Genomic DNA, 27,616 nt, shown 5'->3' with positions numbered 1-27,616 from the left:
TGCCTCACTTTGCTAACACGCTCCTCTCAAGACTTGGTGCACTCCCCAGCCCCCCCGAACCAAATAACCAGCACCTTCACGTGGTCAGTCCTGACGGTGAAGGGGATCGAGGATTGGTCGGCTCAGTTCCCGAAGAGCATGGCCTTGCTCTTGCCACGGTTTACCTTGGACCCTGAGGCGCGTTCGAACTGGTCACATATGCACATGAGTCTGTGCAGGGACAGTGGATCTGAGCAGAAAACGGCAACGTCATCCATGTTCAGGGAGGCCTTAACTTGTGGGCCCCCGCTGCCAGGTATAGTCACCCCTCTCAGGCTCGCATCCTTCCTGATGGACTCGGCAAATGGCTCTATGCAGCACACAAACAAGGCAGGAGAGAGAAGGCAGCGCTGCCTGACTCCAGATCTGACTGGGAAGCTATCTGATTCCCTCCCATTGATTGAGACTGCACTGACAATGTTGGTGTAGAGCAGTCTGATCCAATTGCAGATTCCCTCCCCAAAACCCATTTCGGAGAGAACATCTCTCATATATGTGTGTGATATCCAGTCAAAGGCTTTCTCCTGGTCCAGGCTGATGAGGCAGGTGTCCAATCCTCCGTCCTGCACGTAGGTGATCATATCCCTGAGGAGTGCGAGACTCAGCGATCTTCCTGCCCGGTACAGCATAGGTTTGGTCAGGGTGAATCACCGACCCCAGAGCAGACCTGACCCGGTTGGCGATAACCTTTGACAAAATTTTGTAATCCACATTCAATAGTGAGATTGGTCTCCAATTTCTGATTTCCTCCCTCTCCCCCTTCCACTTGTAGATGAGGGTGATGATGCCTTTCCTCATGGATTCACTCATGAAACCTGCCCGAAGCATACTGACATACACCTCCAGCAGGTCCTGGCCAATCAAGTCCCACAGAGCAGAATAGAGCTCGACCGGTAAGCTGTCGCTTCCAGGAGTTTTATTCTTTTCGAAGGACTCGAGGGCCTTGGTCAGCTCGTCCGGAGATAGCAGCTCTAAGACTTCCGTGATAGAGGACAGGAACGACTGGGAGACCATGCTGTCAGTTGGCTTTGAGTCATATAGACTGGCATAGAAGGATTTGCTGATCCTCATGATCTGAAAATATGTTGCTGGAAAAGCACAGCAGGTCAGGCAGCATCCAAAGAGCAGGAGATTCGACGTTTTGGGCATGATCCCTTCTTCGGGAATGAGGAGGGTGTGTCCAGCAGGCTAAGATAAAAGGTAGGGAGGAGGGACTTGGGGAGGGGCCTTTGAAATGCAATAGGTGGAAGGAAGTCAAGGTGAGGGTGATAGGCCGGAGTGGGGGTGGGCGGAGAGGTCAGGAAGAAGATTGCAGGTTAGGAAGGCGGTGCTGAGTTCGAAGGATTTGACTGAGACAAGGTGGGGGGAGGGGAAATGAGGAAACTGGAGAAATCTAGGATCATCCCTTGTGGTTGGAGAGTTCCTAGGCAGAAGATGAGGCGCTCTTCCTCCAGCCGTTGTGTTGCTATGGTCTGGCGATGGTGGAGTCCAAGGACCTGCATGTCCTTGGCAGAGTGGGAGGGGGAGTTGAAGTGTTGAGCCACGGGGTGGTTGGGTTGGTTGGTCCGGGTGTCCCAGAGGTGTTTCCTGAAACGTTCCGCAAGTAGGCGGCCTGTCACCCCAATATAGAGGAGGCCACATCGGGTGCAGCGGACGCAGTAAATGATGTGTGTGGAGGTGCAGGTGAATTTGTGGCGGATATGGAAGGATCCCTCGGGGCCTTGGAGGCAAGTAAGGGGGAAAGTGTGGGCACAAGTTTTGCATTTCTTGCAATTGCGGGGGAAGGTGCCAAGAGTGGAGGTTGGGTTGGTGGGGGGTGTGGACCTGACGAGGGAGTCACGAAGGGAGTGGTCTTTCCGGAATGCTGATAGGGGAGGGGAGGGATCCTCATGATGTCAGCCTGAGATGACGTTATCGAGCCATCTTCTTACTTCAGGCTGTGAGCACGGAGCTCTCTTTGTGCATCTTCTGGAAGAAGAAACGTGAGCAAGTCTCATCCTGCTCCATGGAGCGGACCCTGGACTGGAAGATTATCTTGGAGGACTCCGAGGCAAAGAGCGAGACTTGCTGGCCCCTCACCTCCTTGAGGTCCTCTGTGACATCGACCCCCATCGTCTGCAGCAGGAGCAGGTTCTGCATACTTTCCTGGAGGTGGGATAGTTTTCCCCACCTCTCTCTCACCTCCTGAACACCTTTGAGGATGAAGAACCTCTTGATGTTCCCTTTTACTGTTTCCCACCAGTCTGCTGGGGCTTCATGGTTCTCCAACCTGCGTAGTCCCTGTTGAGCTCCTCAATGTTTCCCGGGGTCAACAGCTTTGTGTTCAGCTTCCAAGTTTCCTTACCAGCCTGCTGCTCATCCTGTAGGTGACAGTCGACAGCAGGAGGCAGTGGTCAGAGAATAACACCGGTTTGACGTTGGTGAATCTGACCGAGAATGTTCAGGACACAAACAGGTAATCTATCCTTGAGCGTATAGACCTATCTGCCCATGACCAGGTGTATCTACGCTGCGCTTCTTCTGCAGGGGTGCTGATGACGTCATGCAGCTTGGCATCTTTTCCAGTTTCCATCAGGGTTCTGGACATGGCATCCAGTTTACTGTCCCCCCCCCCCCCACACCACTGCCGGATCGTCCATCTGCATCAATGATACAGTTGAAGTCTCTGGCCAGAATGACCGGCCTGACATAGCCAGCAACAGTGGAAGCTGCTGCAGGACGGCCAACTGTTCACTCTTATCCACTGGGGCGTACACGTTAATCAGTCTCAGGGGAGCGTTTCTGTACATGACGTCAGTGACAAGGAAGCGCCCGCCCACCACCTCCTTGACCTGGGAGATGGTGAAGTTGCCTCCTCGCAACAGGATACCCAGGCCGGAGGCGCAGCTGCCGTTGCCCCCTGACCAAACTGACGGCCCATGGGCCCACGAGCTTGACCATAGCTGCTGAGGTGCAGTATCCCACACTCCTGCAGAAACAGGACATCGGCTTTAACGTTGGCCAGGAAGGCCATCATAGAAACACATCGTGTAGCAGAATTGATGTTGCGCACATTGATACTGGCAATTATTATCACCATTTTAATAGTTTACGAGGTTACCAGTGTCTATTTGATGCTGGTCTTGCCTCTCTGGTGTAGCTGCGTGCATCCCCGTGGTGACGGCAAACTGCTGGACAGTCCCAGGGCTGAGGTAGCTGTCCGGCTTCACGCTGGGGCCATTTCTCCGCTCTGGTATCTTCGGGTTGGGCCCAGGGTCCACACAGTCCAGTTCTCTGTCTAACAGCGGGGCTGTCACAGGACCGCTGCTCCCAGTTACCTGGAGCTGTGGGGCTGTGGGCAACACTGGGTTCTCACCGGGTGGGGGATGGTCTTTACCCATCCACTCAGAGGGATCGTCTTTTCTGTTTGGGTGGTGCTGCCCTCCTTTTCCCCCGCGGCGCTCTGTCTCTTCCTCTGGTGACGACCCTCCTTGTGCCCGTCCTCACCATCTGAGGAGCTGCCTGTATCCTTGTCGTGTAGGTGTTGCTTCCCCCTTTGCTGGGTGGCTCTGGGGGCCTAGTGAGGTTTCCTCTTCCTGCTTTTGACAGTAATCCAATCCTCTGCCTTCCTTATTTCCTTCTCTTCCATTTCCTTCCTCTGTCTTGAAGGAGCTTGGATTGGCTGCTGCATCTCCCCGCTGTCTGCTGTCTGCTCCGCTATAGCCTGCCCTTCTTTCTGGGTGCCATCAGACACCGTTCCCCTGCTGGTTTGTGGTATCTTGCTGGTTTTATGCGGTTCACGGCTCGCATTGCCATCTCCAGCCATCTGTGCATATGAGGCGGCCCCTTGTCTTGGGCAGGCTTTGTACATGTGGTCTGCCTCTCTGCACAGATTACAGTTCTTGGCCTCTTTACATTCCTTAGTCAGGTGGCCTTCCTGCTTGCAGTTTCGACAGATGGTCACCTTACAATCCACTACCATGTGGCCTGACCTCCCATAGATTCGGCACACTTTCGGATGCCCTGCGTATGTCAGGTAACCTCTGCTTCCTCCGATTGCAAAGCTGGAGGATGGGTGGAGGATGTTCCTACTGGCATCGACCCTCAGGGTTACCCTGACCTTCCGCTTGCTGGTCCAGATCCCGAAAGGATCGACCACATCAGTGCTTTCTCCGTTGACCTGGACATATCATCTCAGGAAAGTCAGGACATCAGCTGCTGGGACGTGGGGGTAACAACCCGACTCCCCTGTGCAGGAAGCACACACAACGGGATCGCCAACAAGATGGAGAACAGAGGTTCCCCTTCCTTCTACTTGAAAACCTTCAGGAGCTGCTCGCAATTTTTCACACTCCTGAAGGTCACATCAAAATAGCCTGCCCCAGGGAAATCCTGCTGGCAGTACACTGCATCGAACCCGCAGCACTCCAGCAGAGGATACTCTCTCCAGACTGCATCACCATGGTGCTGACTGCAGGATACTCTCCCCAGCCTGCATCACCACGGTGCTGACTGCAGGGTACTCTCCCCAGTCTGCATCACCACGATGCTGACTGCAGGATACTCTCCCCAGCCTGCATCACCACGGTGCTGACTGCAGGATACTCTCCCCAACCTGCTTACCATGATACTGATTGCAGGATAGTCACCACAGTCTGCTTCACTGCAGGATGTTCTGCCCATTTTTTAAATTGCAAAATTTAAATTTATTCATTAAAGATTATCTGTAAGTACACACAAAAGGTCCTATACTAATTCAATACTGTCTTTGCAGAGAGAGAAAAAAATACTTTTGAATTTGACATTTTCAAAAGCTTCTTTGCAGCTGCAAAACAAGTATTTTCTACTCATACAGAGAACTATTTATTTTGAGGCAATGTGGTGGATCTAAGAACTGAATGGACCTTTGTTATATTTCGGCAGAAAGACCTTACAATAATGGTCTTTCCCCACTGCGCCTTAGTTGCAGTTGCCACAATCCTTAGTGTTATAGAGTCATACAGCATGGAAAATGACCCTTTGGTCCAACTAGTCCATGCTGACCATGGTCTCAAACTGAGCAATCTCACATGCATGCATTTGGTCCATATCCCTCCAAACCTTTCTTATTCATGAACATATCCAAATGTATTTTAATCTTTTTTAATTGTACCTGTATCCACCACGTACTCTCCCAGTTCAATCTGCAAACAAACCACCCTGTATAAAAAAGCTGCCCTTCACATCTTTTTAAAATCGTTTTCCTCTCAACTTAAACATGTGCACCCTAGTTTTAAACTCCCCCATCCTAGGGAAAAGACCCTTGCTATTCACCTTATCTACGCCCTTCATGATTTTGTAAACTTCTATAAGGTCACCCCTCAACCACCTACGCTTCAGTGAAATAAATCCCTATCGAGCCTATCTCTATAACTCAAACCCTCCAGTCCCAGTTACATCCTGTAAATTTTTTTCTGAACACTCAGGATGTAGTGTGCCAGTCCCTTCAAATATGCCAGTCTGCAATACTTGGTTGAGGTCAACTGTTTGTAGCAGAAGACCGACAAGTTTCACCAGGCTTTGTGTGTGGGAAAACATGTCTCTCAAACTTGATTGAGTTTTTTTGAAAAAGTAACAAAGAAGATTGATGAGGGCAGAGCAGTAGATGTAATCTATATGGACTTTAGTAAGGCGTTCGACAAGGTTCCCCATGGGAGACTGATTAGCCAGGTTAGATCTCATGGAATACAGGGAGTACTAGCCATTTGGATACAGAACTGGCTCAAAGATAGAAGATAGAGGGTTGTGGTGGAGACTGGAGGCCTGTGACCACTGGAGTGCTACAAGGATCGGTGCTGGGCCCTCTACTTTTTGTCATTTATATAACTGATTTGGATGCGAGCATAAGAGGTACAGTTAGTAAGTTTGCAGATGACACCAAAATTGGAGGTGTAGTGAACAGCAAAGAGGGTTACCTCAGATTACAACAGGATCTGGACCAGATGGGCCAATGGGCTGAGAAGTGGCAGATGGAGTTTAATTCAGATAAATGCAAGGTGCTGCATTTTGGGAAAGCAAATCTTAGCAGGACTTATACACTTAATAGTAAGGGAGTGTTGCCGAACAAAGAGATCTTGGAGTGCAGCTTCATAGTTCCTTGAAAGTGGAGTCGCAGGTAGATAGGATAGTGGAGAAGGCGTTTGGTATGTTTTCCATTATTGGTCAGAGTATTGAGTACAGGAGTTGGGAGGACACGTTATGGCTGTACAGGACATCGGTTAGGCCACTGTTGGAATATTGTGTGCAATTCTGGTCTCCTTCCTATCAGAAAGATGTTGTGAAACTTGGAAGGGTTTAGAAAAGATTTACAAGGATGTTGCCAGGGTTGGAGGATCTGAGCTACAAGGAGAGGCTGAACAGGCTGGAGCTGTTTTCCCTGGAGCGAAGGAGGCTGAGGGGTGACCTTATAGAGGTTTACAAAATTATGAGGGGCATAGATAGGATAAATAGACATGTTTTTCCCTGGGGTCGAGGAGTCCAGAACTAGAGGGCAGAGGGTTAGGGTGAGAGGGGAAAGATAAAAAAGAGACCTAAGGGACAACTTTTTCAGACAGAGGGTGGTACGTGTTTGGAATGAGCTGCCAGAGGATGTGGTGGAGGCTGGTACAATTGCAACATTTAAGAGGCATTTGGATGGGTATATGAATGGGAAGGGTTTAGAGGAATATAGGCTGGGTGCTGGCAGGTGGGACTAGATTGGGGTGGGATATCTGGTCGGCATGGACGGGTTGATCTGAAGGGTCTGTTTCCATCTCTATGACTCTATAACTCTATAACAGTCAATATTTTTCTCAGTTTGTGTCCCAGAGAACAGACCATAGAGCGTAGACTCCTGTGTCACAGAGCTGCTCGGGCCAAACCTCGACAAAAACCATTACATTGCTCTGCAGACCTTCCTTACAAAGGCGGTTTCCAGAAGAAGGTGAGTGACAGACTCCTCACTAGTGCAGTGCTTTGAAGATATTGTGCGATGGCACACAAAGACTGGGCGTACAATGAATGATCTGATGGGCAGTGCTCTTCTCACCAGCAGCTAAGCTATGTCTCGATGCTTGCTGGGATGTTCTGGTGATGAGGCAATCTCCCCAATGACTTTAACAAGATCAACCCTCTTCTTTTCCCACAGAGTCTCGAGGATGCTCCATACTGATCACTTCCTGATTGTCTTATGGTCAAAGGTGCTTTTCTTTGCAAATTTTTCCAACAGGTGAAAAAGATTGGTGTACCTACTGGAAGCACACCACAGCAACACATCCAGACCCCTCCTTTGCAACACTTAGGGTAGTAAAACCTCAGTTCATAGTGACTCTTGGTGCTTGTGTACAGAGGGTCTATTCACAAAGGTGGTCATGAGGATGAGGGTAGCATTGGTACCTTCTTTCCCTGTTATCTAGAACATTTTCTATGCTGTCCCTGTGGACATAGTCCATCTTTGATTGCCAGATGAGGTGGAAGGTGGGTCAGATGATTGGGGTGGAGCAGGCTTGGGGAGTAGGTTAGATCTAAGGCATCTACAACTACATCGACAATACCTCACACCTGATGAGAAGGTTTTTCACCCACAATGGAGAGGGAGTGGTACTCCGGTCTGCCTAGTTTCTGTCTCACTTTGATGATAAACTCCTTCTACATTTGGTGCATGCCTTGGCCTCTCCTGACCATCAGATCATCTGCCCTGATGGTGAAGGGTATAAGATCAGTTGGTCAAAGTTCTAAAGAACATGGCCTTGTTCTTGCCTCAATTTACCTTGGCTTCTGAGACCAGTTTGAAATGGTTGCATATGCTTATGTGTCTGTGCACTGACAGCAGATCCGAGCAGAAAACAACAATGCATCCATGTAGAGGATGACCTGCAAGTCTCCCTGCCTGGATTAGTCACCCCTTCCTGATTGAATCAGTAAAAGGTTTAATGCAACAGGCAAACAAGGCATCAGGAAGTGGTCAGCCTTGCCAGATTTCAGATCTGATTGGGAAGATTTCTCATTGTCCATCATTGATTGAGACTGCAATAACAATGTTTGTGTGTGATTTACATCCTGTATGTGGATCACATTGCCATTTTCTGCTCAATTTCACTGTCAGCATGAGCATCTGCAACCAGTTTAAACTGGCCTCAGGAGCCAAGGAGGCAAGAGCAAGACTATGTTCTTTGGGACTGGGCCAATCGATCCTTTGTACCCTTCACCATCAGGACAAATTATCTGAAGATGCTGGGAATATGGTTTGGACAGGCTGGGTGTGTGTAAAAACTTGGAAGGAGTGTGCCGCCATGGTGAGGCAAAAACTTGGCTAATGGGAGCACTGCTCCCTCTACATTTTGGGTAAACTCCCTGGTGTGAGATACTCTTGGTATTATTGTTATAGGGGCAGGTCTGACTCATTCCTTGAACCCATGCTTTTGCAGTCACCTAAGCCATCTTCCACTTCATCTAGAGGTCAAAGATGGACCGTGTTGCCAGGGACACCACGTACAAAGTGCTCGATAAAAGGAATAAAGACATACCCAACATACTCGAGGTAATACTTACATGTCAGTTGAAACTCATTAGCTACGTTACTGCCAATATACAAAGCTGAGTACCTTATAACTGCTGATTTTCTCTGGACTGGTTTACTGTGATGCTGACTGCAGGACAATCGCCCTGCTTGAGAGAAGATAGTTAAAACCTAATCTAGTTGTTGCATGCTTCAACTGAATATTAGTTTATTTAGGGAGGGCAGTGTTGAAGCGAAATAAGATTATATTTGTGGACTTCTTAAGTTCTAACACTTTTATAAATCAGGTTAATACTATCGGAAGGATGTTGTGAAACTTGGAAAGGTTCAGAAAAGATTTACAATGATATTGCCAGGGTTGGAGGATTTGAGCTGTAGGGAGAGGCTGAATAGGCTGCACCTGTTTTCCTTGGAGCATCTGAGGCTGAGGGGTGACTTTATAGAGGTTTATAAAATCATGAGGGGTATGAATAGGATAAACACCTTGGGGTGGGGTAGCCCAGAACTAGAGGGCATAGATTTAGATTAAGAGGGGAAAGATATAAAAGTGACCTAAAGGGCAACTTTTTCACACAGAGGGTGGTGTGTGTATGGAATGAGCTGCCAGAGGAAGTGGTGGAGGCTGGTACAATTACAACATTTAAAAGGCATCTGGATGGGTATATGAATAGGAAGGGTTTGGAGGGATATGGGCCAAGTGCTGGCAAATGGGACTAGATTAGCGTAGGATATCTGGCTGGCATGGACGAGTTGGACCGAAGGGTCTACATCTCTATGACTCTGATATAATAAATGTACGTATGTCTGACTGTTTTGAATGAATATGATGGTGTGCACCATAGAGTAAATGTGAGGTTCTATGTCCATGAAGCGGGAGTTTGAGAGTGGCTGAACGTGTGGTCTTCAGTGAGCCATAGGCGGTTCCGGAGAGGTTGAGGTTGTAACGGGCTGGGTTGAGCTGTCGTTCAGGCTGAGCTGGGCGGAGTGAGTGTTGGTGATTGGGCGCTGCAGTGGTTTACTGGGGCTGGTCCGGAGCTGCTTGCTGTGGGGAGTGGGCGCGGACAGTCAGTCAGTTGGGCACAGTGAGTTGTGGAGCGGTGTGGATTGTGGGCATGATGCCGATGGGGAGAGTGTGGCTCCTGGCTGTCCTGCTACGGGCGGCTGCTGTGAGCGGTCTCTCCTCAGGAGAACTTTACCCTCATGGGGAGGACGCTGGGGACAAGTTGCTAGCTCCCGGGGACGATGTCACCTCGGAGCCGGTCAAGTTGGGCCAAACGCTGCGTCTATTCGACAGGACTGTTAGAAACCTTTATGTAAGTATTCCTCATCCGGAAAAAAAAAGTTAACAAAAAAGTCTTCCCAAGTTTGCTGCTGGGGTGAAATCTTGTGATTTTTTTCTGGGTGGGCGGGGAGGGAGGATTTCATTTCTGTGAGAAACCGTTGATCAAATATTTTATTATTTATTTTGTCGATGGTTCCAAGACGAGGTGCAAAAAAACCCAACTTGTGCCCACAATCTAATGATTAATAAATATGTTCGTTTAAATTGGAATTTCACCCGTTTAGACCAGCCTTTCAAAGACTTTTCAGTTAGCGTCAACCGTAATCCGCATTGGTTCAGTTTTCATGATAACATCAGATTAAACAGTTGTGTGAAGGCAGATATATATATTCGTGCAGTTGTGCACATGTTGAAATATCCACCTAGAAAATTAAGTGAAGATTGAATGACCTACATCAGAAATTAGTCCATCCCTCCTTTAAGGTGGTCGGCGTAGGAATCTGTTTATTTTCAGCAATCTCTCTGTTTCTTCGATCATCAGTCTGTGTGTTTTCTTTTTCAATTTAGTTTCCTGGACCTGGTTTAACTGCCCGTTGTTCGGAAAGTTATGTGGAAAGTTAGTTCTCGAGTCTAAAGTCAGGCAATTTGATTCCCGCGAGAACCTGTTTCTGTTTTGAATGTGCATATTGCAGGTGATTGGAGAAAATGGGGTTTCATCTGCTTGCATCCTTCAGGGCAGTAATTCCGAAAATCGAGTCGTTAGCATGTTCTAAGGAGAGTATATTAGCAGAGATTGTTTCCTCTTGGGAGGAGGGTGGGTGGAGAGGATCGAGCTGAAGGGACATAATCTTGAACTTTTGAGTTAATTTATTCAATAATGAAATCACGTTGTACCAAACTGATACATACTTTGTCAGAAAAAATCTCTGTAATGGAGTAAGTAGAAAATTTGATTTTTTTTTGTGTGTGAAAGGACATCAGAAGATGTTATGTTTGAGACACAGACCAAATGGCAGTAAAGGATGGAGGCGCTTAATGATCTTGTTTCTGGTGGCTGTGATTTCAGGTGTAATTAGGGTGGTACAGCGCAAGAAGAGTTATTTTCTATTTTTTAAAATATATATATGTATATAATTTTGAAAATCATACTTGTGATCTGTTGTGTGACTAAAGGTAAACACAAATGGAATCATTACCATCAGCAAACCTTCTGCAGAAGTAAATTATGTCGACACTTTTCCACCAAGATTTGGTGCGATTGCAGCATTTCTGGCTGATCTGGACACTTCTGATGAAGTGGGGAAGATCTACTACAGGCAGGAGTCATCACAAGAAATTCTCCATCGTGCTGCATTGATGATAAGCAAAGGCTTCCCTGACCTAAACTTCAATCCAGACAACATTTTCATTGCCACTTGGGCCAATGTGACCGCTCATGAGGAGCTCAGACGAGGAGACCAACCACAGAATAAGGTAATGAGGTTGGTACAATCCTAGAGTGAAATAAATGGGAAATCAGAAGGAGAAGTTATTTACTGGGTTTGATGTTGGAAGTAAATCCTGTCCTCTGCAGAGTTAGCTAATGATCCAGGATAAGGGTCACATTTGCAATAAATGCCCTAGGCTAGGGAGGAGATGTTAAAACATTACAGCGCATTCCAAATGGATGTTCACTGGCTCCTGGTATAGGTATGTGCTGATATTTAGATTAGATCATGGTATGTGCCTTAACAAAATCCCTTCTATAACTATATGAAATGCTTAATGTTCAGGATTTAGATTATGGTAAAGCCAGAGATTGCTTGGAATACAGTACCAGTGCTCGAGTGACTATTAGTAAAATTGACTTCTTCAAATGAGTGGGAGTAAATTTTTAGTGCACAATCCTGAGACTTGCCTCAGACAGCTGTTCTCATCGGATCCTAAGATTCCCACACTGTGCATATGGTGACACCTGGCACTATTTCGACCTCTTGCTCCAACAACACCACATAGTGCTGACTCAGAGCTGCCCTGCTTCCCCAGTTCCCTTTTATCCTCCAGCTCATTTGCTGTTCTGACAAGAAACTTTTTTTCTTTTCCTTTCAGGCATAAAGGAATACATAAAATACAGCACCTTGGGGATTCCCATGCCCCTCCAAAACGTACCTTACTGCCTCTTCTCTTTGATTTCATCTCCTCTCTCCCAACTCCACCTCTTGTCAAGTATTTATTATGATCTTGTATTCTCCGATGCTGAGCGTTATATACTCTGCAAAAGATTTGGTTTTGGGTACAACATGAACTCTTCTGTTGCCTTTGCCTCATACCCATTTCTTTGGATAAGAGTCTTCTCCCTATGCCACAGATCCCTTTGCCCACCTCCAACACTTTTTCCTCCATTTGGATCTCTGGCTGTTCATCTGCACATGACCCATTCATTGAGAACTATCATGTGATATTGGTCACCTCAATTTCTTTGCCCCTGACCCCTTACCTATTTGACCCATATCTCCTTCTGAACTGACTGCAGTCTGTCCTTTCAGATACAACCCTGACTTTGTAATCAAGCCTGTCAATAAGGATGGTGCTTTTATTGTTTTGCGGACTGACCTCTACATTGCAGAGGCTAAGCGCCAGCTCTCAAACAGCTCCACCTTTCTCCCCCTGGACCATGACCATACCATGGAACATTCTGACACTTTTCACAATCAGGTCATGACAATATTCAAGCTTTGAATTTGGGCCACTGTTGTGGGGGGTGGGGGGGAGAAAAAAGTTGGGAAGCAGTGCTATAAACTGTCCCAACGTAGTCATCCATAGAGTTTGTTCAAGAAGTGTGCTTGGAATGATCAATGACTCCTTCACCAATTGTCTTTCACCAATTGTCTTCCGGGCTTGTAAAATTCAGTCTCTGATTGTGTAGATGTCACTGGCTAGGATGATGTTTATTTCCCATCCTCAATTGCCATTGAGAAGGTGGAGATGAGCACTGTTTTTGATCTGCTGCAGCCCATGTGATGTTGGTAATACCCACAGTGCTTCTGGAAATGAATTCAAAGACTTTGACTCAGTGATAGTGAAGGAACAATGGTACAGTTCCTAGTCAACATGGTATGTGGGTTGGAGGGGAACTTGCAGCTGATGTCCCAGGTATCTGCTGCCCTTGATCCTTCTTGATGGTAGGGATATCAGGTTTGGAAGGTGCTATCCAAGGGGTCTTGGTGAGCTGTTGCAGTGCATCCTGCACATACTGCTGCCATTGTGCAGTGGTCATGTAGGGAACGGCTGTAAAACAGTTTGGGAGCCCTTTGCGGAAGTTCCTGCAAAAATTCATGTTATAATGACTGGATCACTGATTTGAGTGTTCATTGTGGGATAAATTGACCGGGACACCAGTAATAACTCCCAGGTCTCTGAAATACTGCAGTGGGATCTGTTCTGTCCCTTTGATTTAATGTCTCGCCCAAAGCTCAGCACCTCCAGCAGTGCAATGGAGTCTGGAGTTATCAGCCGAGGGTAAATGTATCAAGTTGCTTGGGGGGGGAGGGCTTGAACTCACAACTATCTGATTCAGAGGTCAGAATATTCACACTGAGCCATAGCAGATTAATTTGTTATAACTTCCAACATTCTCATGGAATGCAAGGAGAACTAGCCATTTGGATACAGAACTGGCTCAAAGGTAGAAGACAGAGGTGGTGGTGGAGGGTTGTTTTTCAGACTGGAGGCCTGTGACCAGTGGAGTGCCACAAGGATCGGTGCTGGGCCCTCAACTTTTTGACATTTACATAAATGATTTGGATACGAGCATAAGAGATACAGTTAGTAAGTTTGCAGATGACACCAAAATTGGAGATGAAGTGGACAGCAAAGAGGGTTACCTTAGATTACAACAGGATCTAGACCAGATGGGCCAATGGGCTGAGAAGTGGCAGATGGAGTTTATGCATTTTGGGAAAACAAATCTTAGCAGGACTTATACACTTAATAGTAAGGTCATAGGGAGTGTTGCTGAACAAAGAGACCTTGGAGTGCAGGTTCATAGCTCCTTGAAAGTGGAGTCGCAGGTAGATAGGATAGTGAAGAAGACATTTGGTATGCTTTCCTTTATTGTTCAGAGTATTGATTACAGGAGTTGGGAGGTCATGTTGTGGCTGTACAGGACATTGGTTAGGCCACTGTTGGAATATTGCGTGCAATTCTGGTCTCCTTCTTATCGGAAAGATGTTGTGAAACTTGAAAGGGTTCAGAAAAGATTTACAAGGCTGAGGGGCGACCTTGTGGAAGTTTACAAAATTATGAGGATATGGATAGGATAAATAGACAAGTCTTTTCCCTGGTGTCGGGGAGTCCAGAACTAGAGGGCGTAGGTTTAGGGTGAGAGGGGAAAGATATAAAAGAGATCTAAGGGGCAACTTTTTCATGCAGATGTATGGAATGAGCTGCCAGAGGATGTGCAGGAGGCTGGTGCAATTGCAACATTTAAGAGGCATTTGGGTGGGTATATGAATAGGAAGGGTTTGGAGGGATATGGGCCGGGTGCTGGCAGGTGGGACTAGATTGGGTTGGGATATCTGGTCGGCATGGACGGGTTGGACCGAAGGGTCTGTTTCCATATTGTACATCTCTATGACTCTATGTGAAATGATATTTTGATGGCTTTTTGTGTTACCAGAGAAATACCTTCCAGGTGATATTGGCTTCTGATGAATCCAGCTCCTATGCTATTCTGTTCTACCCTGAAGATGGCTTGCAGTTTTATGGAACACATTCCAAATCAGCAAATAACATTGACTCAGAATTACCAGCTCGAGTGGGCTTCAGCAGAGGGGAAAGCAGTTTTGTGCTATTTACACTCGAGGGACCGTCGTATGCAGTTACATCTGGCAGCGAACAATCTGTTAAAAACCTTTACCAGTAAGCAAATTTAACATTTCTTCATCTGAAATGTCTCTTAATCTTTATTCCTTCTGTCAGACAGAAATTGGACAAATATTTGTCAAGGAGAAACTTACAGGGCTTTGGAGAAGGAATATTGATGTGACTTAAATAGCTCAGTTGATAAAACACAATGATCTGAACGTCCTCTTTTGAAGCTGGAGAATTCTGATTCTATTCTGTTGTGATTTCCACCCTGTGTGAAAAAAGTTATTGCTCTTCTTTGTTGCCATGTAAACTTTTTTGACACTTTCTTGAATATATAATGATCTCAAGAGAAATTGTGTCCTAATGTCCTTATGTTTATGGTGGTCAGGAAAGCTTATTGACTTTGGTTTTCTTTGTTTGACAGCTTCCGTTTTAAGAACATGTTGCATTGTTCCCTCCTGTTTATAAGATTAAGTGATTTAACTAAGACATTTTAAGAATTGGAATGGAAATATACAGATTATTTTCCCTGGCATGGGGGGAAAGCCTGGAACGTGGGGATCAGAAAACTTCGCAATTGGGACTGGCATTTTCAACCCCTCAAAGGGTTATGAAAGTCTGAACCTGTGTCTCCTAAAAAGCTGCTAAGGCTTTGGGTTTGGTTAAGAATTTCAAGGATGTAATTTTGGATATATTTTAGTTAGGTAAGGGTGCTGAGGATTTTGGAACCAAGATTGGTAATTAGAGTTGAGAGCTGAAAATGTGTTGCTGGTTAAAGCGCAGCAGGTCAGGCAGCATCCAAGGAACAGGAAATTCGACGTTTCGGCAAAAGCCCTTCATCAGGCTTTTGACTGAAACGTCGAATTTCCTGTTCCTTGGATGCTGCCTGACCTGCTGCGCTTTAACCAGCAACACATTTTCAGCTCTGATCTCCAGCATCTGCAGACCTCACTTTTTACTCACTAATTAGAGTTGAGAAGCCATGATCTAATTGATTGGCAGAATAGGCATGAAAAGCTAAATGATTAAACTGTTCTTCAGTGTACCACTTACATTTGATGCCTAGTGGGAATGGAATCTTGTATATAAGCTTATTTTGATCGTGACCTTTCAGGTCTTGGCCAAACTTGTATGTTGTGGTAAGTATACAGTATATGCATAAAATGGATGGTTTATGCAGCTGTGTTGCATAGAAAGGATCGTGCTGATCTTCACATGTTTCAGTCCTTATTCAAGCAGGAACAGTATATAGTGTCAAAGATGAGGTTACCAGACAATCCTTTCATTTGATGATAAGACTCCTGCTGACAACCAGAAAGTTGTCAGGAATTGTTGTGTGTATTCAGCCTACAATGCAATCACTGGTATGCACACATCTGTTTCTGGTGTCATTCCTGTTGATGGGTGGCAAGTGGTGCAGTGATTTTTAAAATACCTAAAGAGCTGCCACTTGTAGACCTAATGTAACCACAGCTACTTCATTAAAAGTTGCATTTCTTTGAACAAGAGAGCAATTTGGATAAATGCAGAAATTTCCTACACAGCCTCACTTGGTGGTAATGGAACTCTTTTAATTCCAAGGTCAAGGTTTTGAGTTCCACATTTGTTCTTAATTTTTGTCCTAATTATTTTATGAAAAAAAATTTGACAGGTGTCACTTTCAGGTTTTTTGAATTCGCTACTGGAATAGCTTTTGAAAAAACAGCATTGCTTTATTAATTGCAAGCCTTTATCTTAAAACGTTCCATCATAAATGTAGCTCCAAAAATATGTTGAAATGGAAACAGTTACAAAGCACCTAGTGCAGCAGGGAGCATTGTTTGGTTATAGAAAGCAGAGCTGCATTTAAACCATCTCTCACTTTAAACAGTTACAGACTGACACTACCTGTGCATACACAGGATGTGCATTCCATTGTTTGCTTCCAGTGCCATTGCATTGAACTTAAAGATTAATATACTAATTAGGGTGATAGCTGCCCTTTTACATTTGTAGAAAACCAACTTACATTAAAGATTTTCTGTTGATGTGTTAAGACTTTTGGTCCTTCTTCTCTCATGGATAAATGTGTTTGTTACTAAAATGCTATCTTTGTAACCTTCAATGTAACAATGTTTCACGTAGTTCAAGCCATTTCTGTGCCAAGGCAGCATGTTTTCTTCAAGTTTGTTATCAAATCCATTTTCCTCCATTCTAACAATGGTTGTAAGTTCTTCTATTACGTTGAAAAAAACAGTAGGCTATCTTCAAGTCGGTAACTGCATGCCTTATTTTAGATCCCCAGAGATTTTTGATTAGCTGTAGTTTGTAATCTGATTATGTCTCATTTAGTCATCGATGTCTTCAGCTACATATTATCATGCAGTTTTTATTCTACATTATCAGCACCCAGTGAGATGTTGAAGAACAGAGTATGAATGAATTGCAACTTAGGGCATACACTGACTACATAAACATTAAAAGTGAGAGTGAAAAATGATAACTAACAAAGGCAGAAATGCCTAGAGGAAGTATTTATGATCATCACCTTTTCCCAGCTGCTATTAGTTCTGAAGAAGAGACACTGGGCTTGGAACTTGAACTGTATTTTCTCTCCATAGATGCTGCCAGAGCAGCTGAGTTTCTTCAGCTATTTCTGCCTTTATTTCAGATCTCTAACATCTGCAGTTTAGATTAGATTAGAGTCCCTACAGTGTGGAAACAGGCCCTTCGGCCCAACCAGTCCACACCAACCCTCCAAAGAGTAACCCACCCAGACCCATTCTCTCTGACTAATGCACCTAGCACTGTGGGCAATTTAGGAGAAAGTGAGGACTGCAGATGCTGGAGATCAGAGCTGAAAAATGTGTTGCTGGAAAAGCGCAGTAGGTCACGCTAGAAGGGCTTATGCCTGAAACATCGATTCTCCTGCTCCTTGGCTGCTGCCAGACCTGCTGAGCTTTTCCAGCAAAACATTTTTCAGCTATGGGCAATTCACCTAACCTGCACATCTTTGCACTGTGGGAGGAAACCGGAGCAAACCCACGCAGACACGGGGAGAATGTGCAAACTCCACGCACAGTCGCCAGAGGCTGGAATCGAACCTGAGACCCTGGTGTTGTGAGGCAGCAGTGCTAACACTGAGTCACCGTGCTGACCTTAAAAGCCTACTGTACCTGGTATTCCCAGGCGGTCTCCCATCCACGTACTGACCAGGCCTAAGTCTGCTTAGCTTCGGAGATCAGGTGTTTTCAGACTAGTATGGCCACCAGTTCTTTTTCATTTTCCATTAAAATAAAATAATATTGGTTGAAGATGATATATTACAAATAATTTTTTTTAAAAAAGGGGAAGCAAGGTGAAACAACAGTATTAGATGATAAAACAATGTAAAGTCTTCAACAGATGCATAAATATCAAAAGAAAAATTAAGGTAAGATAGTGTCAGTAATGGGTGCGCACGTTAAACTCATACATGTGGTAAAATGTCGCATTGTTAATTAGTCTCAGTGTTTATAGTCGTCATTGTCTACAGGTTTAGTACAAGAGGACAGGACGATTACAAATGTTGTGCTCTTGTTCAAGAAAGGAGGTAAAGATGACCCAGGTAGTTATAGACCAGTGAGCCTTACGTCTGTTGTAGGAAAAGTCTTGAGGTAGGATTCATAATCCTCTAGTAAGCAACAATTTGATTAAATAGTCAACATGGATTCGTCATGGGCAGGTTGTGTCTCACAAACCTTATTGAGATTTTTGAGAAGGTGACCAAGCATGTGGAGGAGGGTGGGGTGGGCAGTTGACGTGGTGTACATGGACTTCAGTAAAGCCTTTGATAAGGTTGCACATAGTAGGCTATTGGACAAAATGTGGAGGCATGGGATTGAAGATGATTTAGCAGTTTGGATTAGAAACTGGCTTTCTGTCAGAAGGCAACGAGTGGTGGTTGATGGAACATGGTCAGCCTGGAGTCCAGTTACTAGTGGTGTGCCACAAGGAACCATTTGTTTTGGAACCATTGCTGTTTGTCATTTTTATAAATGACTTGGATGCAGGCATAGGTGGATACTAAGGCCATGGAGTGGCGGGTAGTGTGGAAGAATGTTGTAGGGAGACTTGGGATTAACTGCAGAATTGGGCTGAAAGTTGGCAAATGGTATTCAATGCAGATAAATGTGAGGTGATTCACTTTGGGAAGAATAACAGGAAGGCAGAATACTGGGTCAATGGAAAGATTCTTGGTAGTGTAGATGTGCAGAGGCATCTTGGTGTCCATGTACATAGATCCCTGAAAGTTGCTACCCAGGTTGAGAGTGCTGTTAAGAAGGCATACGGTGTGTTAGGTTTTATAGATAGAGGGATTGAGTTCCAGAATTGTGATGTCTTGTTGCAACTGTACAAAATGCTAGTGCTGCCACACTTGGAATATTGTGTGCAGTTCTGGTCGCCCCATTACAGGAAGGATGTGGAAGCATTGGAAAAGGTGCAGAGGAGATTTACCAGGATCTTGTTTGGTCTGGAGTGAAAGTCTTATAAGGAAAGGCTGAGGAACTTGGGTCTGTTTTCATTGGAGAGAAGAAGGCTAGGAGGGAATTTAATAGAGACATAGAAGATGATCAGAGGATTAGATAGGGTGGACGGTGAGAGTCTTTTTCCTAGGATGATGACATCTGCTTGTATGAGGGAGCATAGCTGCAAATTGACGGGTTATAGATTTAAGATAGATGTTAGAGGTAGGTTCTTTACTCAAGAGCGTGGTAAGGGCGTGGAATGCCTTGCCTGCCAATGTAGTTAACTCAGCCACATTAGGAACATTTAAACAGTCCTTGGATAAGCATATGGATGATGATGGGATAGTGTAGGGTGATGGGCTTAATTTACTTCACAGGTCAGCGCACCTTCGAGGGCCGAAGGGCCTGTTCTGTGCTGTATTGTTCTATGTTTCCCAGAATTAAAAAGCAGACAGGTAATGCTAAACTTGTCTTGAACTTTGATTTGAAACTCTTGCATGGAACTGGAACCTTGTGATTCAGAGGTGTATGCTACCGACAGAAGCATGGCTGACACACACAGCATGGAGAGGCAATGGAAAAAGTGCAAGATTAATAAGTATGATATCAGAACTAATTGATTATAAAGAATTATTATTAGGAAAAGGATGGCCAATAGGAGGTTTTTAAAAGTGATAATCAGATTAGCTTAAAGATGTTTCCACTTTGTAGGAGATTTAAAAATAAGTTTAACCCCAATAAGTGGGAATTTAGTGGAAAAAGAAACGCATGCTTGAAGGAAAATTTTATAACATGGCAATTTCAATGCATTCTGTAAAGGAAAAATAAAACTATTCTTTTCACAGAGACAGTAATGCTGGAGAACAAGGAGTTTGGATCTTCCATCTTGGCAGTTCTTCTAACCAGACCATTTTTTCTGCCGCTGTAAGCATGTTCCATACTGATTATGTGCAGAGTACTTTTAGTACTGTTCCAACCATTGACCATCAGAGGAACTCCTATGTGGATATAACCGAGAATGGGTCAGACCCAGAATATAATCTTCCTGAAGAAGGTAAAGTTGACATACCAGAGGATGCTGTAGTGTACAAGGTAGCTTCACAGCAGAATGTGGAAAACTTGACTCCAGAAGAACCCCGCTATGTAGAGGAGTTTCCGGTTCGCACACACATCAAAGTCAAGCCAGTCCAGTTCCAGCATCCACAGTTTCCCCAGCGCAGAGTTGAACTATTGGATACAGAGTTGGATGTGACTGGGAATGGTATGATGATTTGTTGATTATGTATACTTGTTACAAACTATCTATTTATAAAATCCATAAATTGGGTGAGTGCATAAAATGATCTAGTAATTTGTGATGAACAAATTATGTGCAGTTGTGAATGATCACAAATTGTTAAGTGTTTTCCATCACTCCTCTTTAACAAAACTGAAGAAAAATTCTGTCATGAACTTCCCAACTACTGTCTTGAAATTGCTGTATTTGACCTGTTAATATGAGATATTGTGGCATGCAGTGCGATACACTTTGTTCGTGATGTGGTTTATGGGTCTGACATGAAAGTTAAGAGGCTTGGTCTGGAAAGGTAACAATAAAGCTGTGGACTCACTCCTCCAGGCAGTAAATTAGTCCTAGAGAAATTTTAATCCAAAATTTTATCAAATAAGATCTTAAAGTTGCTTTGTCTCCTTCCAATTCACCCTTACCCCGTATTTATTTTTCTGTATGTAGTTGACATTAATTTGTGCTCTTGCCTACTCTGCTATTTCTCTGTCCTTTAAATTTAGGTGATTAATAAATATATTGTTGATCCTGGCATTCATGAGGTCTCAGTTGCCCTACTTTCCTTGCCATAACATTATTATTTTGCACTTTAGCACCAGATAAAGCACAAGAATATTACAACATTAAGGGTGAGGAAAGGAAATGAAACTTGTGGCACAAAGCATCCCTCCAACCAACTCTCTTTTCTTGAAATACTTGTGAATTTGCTCAATGAATGAGTTTGATCTAAGGGTGGTAATATATGCAGATATTGTGTTTCATGATTTTAGCCAAATTCAGTTCTGAAATTGAAAAAGACACTGTATGATTTTAAAATCCTGAATGTATCCTGTATTTTCTTGAATTCCACTTTCTCCTTTCTTGATGTCTTGATTTTTATAGACAATAGGTGCAGGAGTAGGCCATTCTGCCCTTCGAGCCAGCACCACCATTCATTATGATCATGCTGATCATCCTCAATAAGTATCCTGTTCCTGCCTTATCCCCATAACCCTTGATTCCACCATCCTTAAGAGCTCTATCCAACTCTTTCTTGAAAGTATCCAGAGACTTGGCCTCCACAGCCTTCTGGGGCAGAGCATTCCATACACCCACCACTCTCTGAGTGAAGTAGTTTCTCCTCAACTCTGTTCTAAGTGGCTTAACCCTTATTTTTAAGCTGTGTCCTCTGGTTTGGGACTCACCAATCAGCGGAAACATGCTTCCTGCATCCAGAGTGTCCAAGCCTTTAATAATCTTATACCTCTCAATCAGATTCCCTCTCAGCCTTCTAAACTCAAGCGTATACAAGCCCAGTCGCTCCAATCTTTCAGTGTAAGATAGTCCAGCCATTCTGGGAATTGACCTCGTGAACCTACGCTGCACTCCCTCAATAGCCAGAATGTCTTTCCTCAAATTTGGAGATCAAAACTGCACACAATATTCCAGGTGCAGTCTCACCAGGGCCCTGTACAGCTGCAGAAAGATCTCTTTGCTTCTATACTCAATTCCTCTTGTTATGAAGGCCAGCATGCTATTAGCTTTCTTCACTACCTGCTGTACCTGCATGCTTGCTTTCATTGACAGATGTACAAGAACAACTAGATCTCGTTGTACTGCCCCTTTACCTAACTTGACTCTATTTAGGTAGTAATCTTCCTTCACTTTCTTGCCACCAAAGTAGATAACCACACATTTATCCACATTAAACTGCATCTGCCATGCACCCATCCACTCACCTAGCCTGTCCAGGTCACCCTGTATTCTCCTAACATCCTCCTCACATTTCACCCTGCCACCCAGCTTTGTGTCTTTTTTCTTTCTGAAATGTGGTTCCTCGATTTCCATTTATTCCCCATTCCGGGAAAATCCCTTGGTGGGATGTAGTTTCAGCATGGGAGTGCGCTGGTAGAATCGCATCTATTGTGACTATTCAAAATGAATTTAAAATGCTCTCAAAGTCTAGGCATTGCTGGCAAGACTAACATTTATTCCTAATTACCTCTGAGAAGATGGCAGCAAGATAATTTGAACTTCTGCAACCTAAGTGCTATAGATACTCTGACAATCTGGTTAAGGAAGGAATTCCAGGACTTTGTCCCAGTAGTAGTGAAGAAATAGTAATGCAGTTGTTGTTATTCCAAAACACTGCAGAGATTCTACATGTTAGAATTTGCATGGAGATGCAGTCAAAGAAATCTTGACTAGTCTTAGTATTACATTTGTTGGATGGGACAAATTGCAGCTACGTGGAGGATCAAACTCCCAATGTGTAACTTGGTGGAGAGGCTGTGTGCAGTCATGATATGAGTCAATCAATGAACCTCAGAATACCCAGTCTATGAGCCTCTCCAGTTGTCCAAAAATTTATCTAGCTTGTCCAGTTGAATCTCTGGTCACCTTGGGCGACTCCCCACCATCCTACTCCTTCTACATTCCAACCCTGCAGAAGATTGAGAGTGATTTGGCAATGGAAATGCTATTGAATGTCATCTGGTTTTCTGCTTTCAATATCATCAATGATGACCATTACCTGGAACTTGTATGAAGATTACTTTTTATAGGTTATGTTTGTGTTAGGCTCAATCTGTTCTCAACCAGACCTATTTGCTGGGTAGTGATTAGGGACAGCAATCCTGGCCAGTTCTTTTCCCCACCCTGGCTGGGTACATGAAGCAGAACCCTTAACACTGCTGTAGTCGATTAGCTGACTCATGGATGCCAGTGATAGAAGACTTTGATACTTTCAATCTGACTCAGCTGCTCACTGCTTTAGAGTCGAGAGTGTGGTGCAGGAAAAGCACAGCAGGTCAGGCAGCATCCAAGGAGCAGGACAATCAATGTATCGGACAAAAGTCCTTCATCGGGAATTCGTCTCTAATCTCCACCATCTGCAGTCCTCACTTTCGCCTTGCTCAATGATTTAATCAACTGAAAACAGAAATATTGTGCTAAGGAATTTGTCTTTCTCATGAATAAATTACAACAATAATGTTTTACAAGATAAACTGTTCTTTAAGTTTTTGTACTGGCATTTCCTACAGTGCTGTTGGATTTGTAATTTTATCTTCTGTCTTAAAATATGCTCAAACCGCTTTCTTTCTAGTCTGGTTAAAATCCTATTCTGCAGGAGAAGTTGCCTGTCTGACAGTGGTTGGCTGAGTGCCACTTTAAATATATGGTTTTAATTTTGGATCGGAACCTTTTCCATCCTGTATCAGTATAACTGCTGATACCTTAACTTTAACATTCACGTCCACATGTTCGAATCTCTCCTTGGCTTCTCCAATCTATCGCTAAGCTCTATCATTCCTCCAAAGTTTCTGTGCTCCTCTGTTCTGGTTTCATACATCCCAATTTCCGTCACTCAGCAAATGGCAGCCATATCTTTAGCTGCCTAGACTTTAAGATCTGAAATTTCATCACTTTCAACTGTTCTCTGTTTATAAATTCTACCAAGACACCCAACATTTATTTCTCCTTCCCCCACACCCTGCCTCCCTGCTGACATTCACTTTGTCAGGTCCCTTTACAATTGTTTTAAGTTTCAATAAGACCACCTCTCATTCTTCTCAATTCCAATAGGTGTAGCCCTAGCTTGCTCAAGCTTTCATCATAACCTTGCTGTTTCATCACAGAAATCAGTTGAATGCAATTGTATCTTTTCTTAAGGAGAACAACGCTGTGCTTAGCACTCTAGCTGTAGTCAAACTAAGGTCCTATACAGCTGCAGGAACACTTCACTACTTTGATACTCAATTTCCCTTGCAATAAACATCAATTTGCCTTCCGAATCGTCTGATGTACCCTGTGTGAAAACTTGATACATGATCCAGGTCCTTCTGTACCATTTGGGTTCTACAGTCTCACTCGATTTAAATAGTATACTGTTTTTGTATACTTTTCTGCTGAAGTGAACAAGTCCATGTGTACTCACAATATGTTCCATGTGACAAATTTGTTCTGCCTCACTTAACCTGTCTAAATTCCTTTTATCGAATCTTCATGTCCTCTTAACACTTTCTGCCTATCTTTGTGCTATTAGCAATTTTAGCTGTCACAGATTTGGTCCCATCATCCAAGTAATTGATATAGATTGTATTAGAGTAATGGAGTTTTACATCATGAAAAGAGGGCCTTTGGTCTATTATACCCTCACCGATCATCAAGCATTTATCTATTTTAATCCCATTTTCCAGCACTTAGCCTGTAGTCTTATATGCCATGCCATTCAAGTGTTCATTGATAACAGTACTCTTGATATTAGGCCTTTATTAGATGCTTCTACTTATACTGTATCTGTCTTTTTCTTGACAGTTGAAAGCTTAATTAAAGAGAGACCCATTTTATCTGCCCATCCCTACCTAACCTCTGTTAGTGCCACCCAAATGTAACCTAATTTAGCTAAGGTTGAAAATTTTTTTTTCTGGAAGTTTGTTCATGTTATATTTTTTTCCTCTTTCTCAGTTTTCTCATACAATACAGAAAGACAGCTCACCTGTGCCAACAGCCGTCATGTGTGTTCGATTCATGGCCAGTGCAGAGACTATGTGGCAGGTTTCTGCTGTCACTGTAATCCTGGTTATTATGGAAATGGCAAGCAGTGTGTTGCGGAAGGTAAGTCTGGTCTGCTTCCCATTCTTCACTGCAAGATCAAAAAGCTTAGTTTAGTGAAAGAGAAAAAACGTAGAAATGGAATGCAGTATTTGAATGAATAATCTTTAGAAAGAGCAGTCTTTGGTCCTTTTTAGAGTGGTAGCTTAGCAAATGGGCATTTGGCAGAACACAAACACAGTCACAAGAGTAAAGAGTGATGGAAATGTTCTTTATCGAGTAAGTTCATTTATTGACTGATCTTTAATTTAGAAAAGCTGCAAATCTGATTATTTCCCCCACTAAAAGCCCATAATGCCTGTTTCATGTTGCCTTGCGCTGTTTGCACATCACATAAGGATTAGGGGACTATGACGGTTGTGAATGGGAGGGAGTTTGACCCATTGAGATTATTCTATGGGTGACCCGCAACACTTATGTGAGTGATTCTTTTTTGTATTAGTCAAAACCAGTGAGCATCACAGTTCATGTAACCATAATGGAGCATTCAAAAAGAGTTGGTCACTCATTCCCTTAAAATCTATTTCCAGTTGATCACAGCTGATCCATGGAAGGGTCACTGGATCCAAAATGTTAACTTTGATTTCTCTTTACAGATGCTGCCAGACATGCTGAGCTTTTCAAAGTTAGATTAGATTATCTACAGTGTGGAAACAGGCCCTTCGGCCTAACAAGCCCACACCGACCCTCCAAAGAGCAACCCACCCAGACACATTCCCCTACATTTGCCCCTGACTAATGCACCTAACACCACAGGCCAATTCACCTAACCTGCACATCTTTTGGACTGTGGGAGGAAACCGGAGTACCCGGAGGAAACTCACGGAGACACGGGGAGAATGTTCAAACTCCACACAGACAGTTGCCCGAGGCTGGAATCAAACCTGGGACCCTAGTGCTGTGAGGCAGCAGTGCTAACCACTGAGCCACCGTGCTGCCTGTACCTACTCTGTACCTCAGCTGCATTTATCCAGTTATTCTCTTACTCAAATACTACCTATTGATGCCATTACCTAATCAATAATAGTGAGTAATCAATCTTGAAGCCCTAATTGATCTCAGCATCCACAGCCTCTTGAATCATAGAATTGTTACAGCACCAATGTAGGATGATTGCTCTGTCATTTCTGAAACATCTCCCTCTAGGAACAACTTGTGTCACTTCCCTGCCCCTGTCTCCATAGCCTTGAAATATTTTTCTCTTCAGATGTTTATCTAATTTCCTTTTGTAAGCTATGATTGCATTTGTCCCTATGATGCTATCAGGCAGTGCAATCCATATCCTAACCACTCCTGCACAAATTTGACTTTTCTGTTATTACTTTTTCTTTTGGTACGTGATCCTTGTGTGGAATTTCTACCAGTGGGAAAAATTTCTTCCTATCTACTTTTGTCTAGACTCCACATGAACTTCAAGGTCTTTGTCAAGTCTCCTCTTGACTTCCCGTTCATAAAGGAGGACAGCCCTAGTTTCTCCAATCTATCCATGTAACTGATATCACTCGTCCCTGGAACTATTCTTGTAAATCATTGCTGCATCCTCTCTTAAAAAAAAATTCGCAACCTCCCTAAAGTACAGTACTGTATTTGGACACAATATTTCAGTTAAGGCAGAACCAATGCTTTATACATGTTTATCACAACATAGGCAGTGTGGTGGCTCAGTGGTTAGCACTGTAGCCTCACAGCACCAGGGACTTGGGTTTGATTCCCACATCAGGCGACTGTCTGTGTAGAGTTTGCTCATTCTCCCTGTGTCGGTGTGGGTTTCCTCCGGGTGCTCCGGTTTCCTCCCACAATCCAAAGATGTGCAGGTCGGGTGAATTGGCTATGCTCAATTGTCCATAATGGTACATGCATTACTCAGAGGTAGATATAAGGGAGGGAAATGGGTCTGGGTGGGTTACTCTTCGGAGGGTCGGTGTGGAGTTGTTGAGCTGAAGGGCTGTTTCCACACTGTAGTGAATTTAACTCTCTGGACTTCTGTATGCCTTTATTTTCAAACCACTCTCTCATCTTTCTCTACTTCAATCAACAATTTGAGCATGTCTACTAATCGGTGTCTCCTTTCCTACATTACTCCTTTAGAATTCTACCTGTTTATTTTATGTTGCTGTCCTTGTTCTTCTAGCCAAAATATATCACTTTAAATTCTGCTGCAATAAATTTCATTGCCATTTGTCTGTGCATTCCATCAGCCATCTATATCCTGTTGAAATCTATTACCGTCCTTCTCAGTTCGCAATACTTTTGGAAGTGTACCTTGTGCATCTAAGTCTAAGTTATTAATGTGGATCAAGAGAAGCAGTGGTCCTTGTACCGACTCCTCGGAAACCCCACATTCCTCAGTCCAAAAACAGCCATTTGCCACTACTTGTCCGCCATCTTCATATCTCTGCTGCCACTCTGCCTTTTATGAGCTGCAGGTCTATTACATGGCAATTCATCAAACACCTTTTGGAAGCCTAGGTACACCATATAAAGCACCTTTCTCTAATCAGCCCGCTGTTATTTCATCACAAAACACAGGTTAAGCATGATATGCCTGTGACCATCCACATTGTTTT

At 44.0% G+C, this 27,616-nt stretch overlaps 1 protein-coding gene and 1 pseudogene across 1 annotated transcript in view; one reads left to right on the top strand and one right to left on the bottom strand.

Annotated features, from left to right (window-relative positions):
• Window positions 1-9,612: 9,612 nt before the first annotated feature.
• nid1a (nidogen 1a) overlaps window positions 9,613-27,616 on the top strand; it is a 101,709-nt gene continuing 83,705 nt past the window's right edge. The window contains exons 1-5 of the mRNA XM_060852696.1: window positions 9,613-9,867; window positions 11,010-11,309; window positions 14,494-14,735; window positions 20,017-20,432; window positions 24,903-25,052. Of these exons, the coding sequence (XP_060708679.1) occupies window positions 9,667-9,867; window positions 11,010-11,309; window positions 14,494-14,735; window positions 20,017-20,432; window positions 24,903-25,052 (1,309 nt within the window). The 5' untranslated portion in view covers window positions 9,613-9,666. The remainder of the gene's footprint in view (window positions 9,868-11,009; window positions 11,310-14,493; window positions 14,736-20,016; window positions 20,433-24,902; window positions 25,053-27,616) is intronic.
• LOC132809053 (5S ribosomal RNA) lies at window positions 17,828-17,936 on the bottom strand (annotated as a pseudogene).

Source organism: Hemiscyllium ocellatum, chromosome 3 (genome assembly GCF_020745735.1).
Source record: "Hemiscyllium ocellatum isolate sHemOce1 chromosome 3, sHemOce1.pat.X.cur, whole genome shotgun sequence".
Lineage (NCBI taxonomy): Eukaryota > Metazoa > Chordata > Chondrichthyes > Orectolobiformes > Hemiscylliidae > Hemiscyllium > Hemiscyllium ocellatum.
The sequence above is the reverse complement of the archived record's forward strand: the minus strand, read 5'-3'. Positions and strand labels throughout refer to the sequence as shown.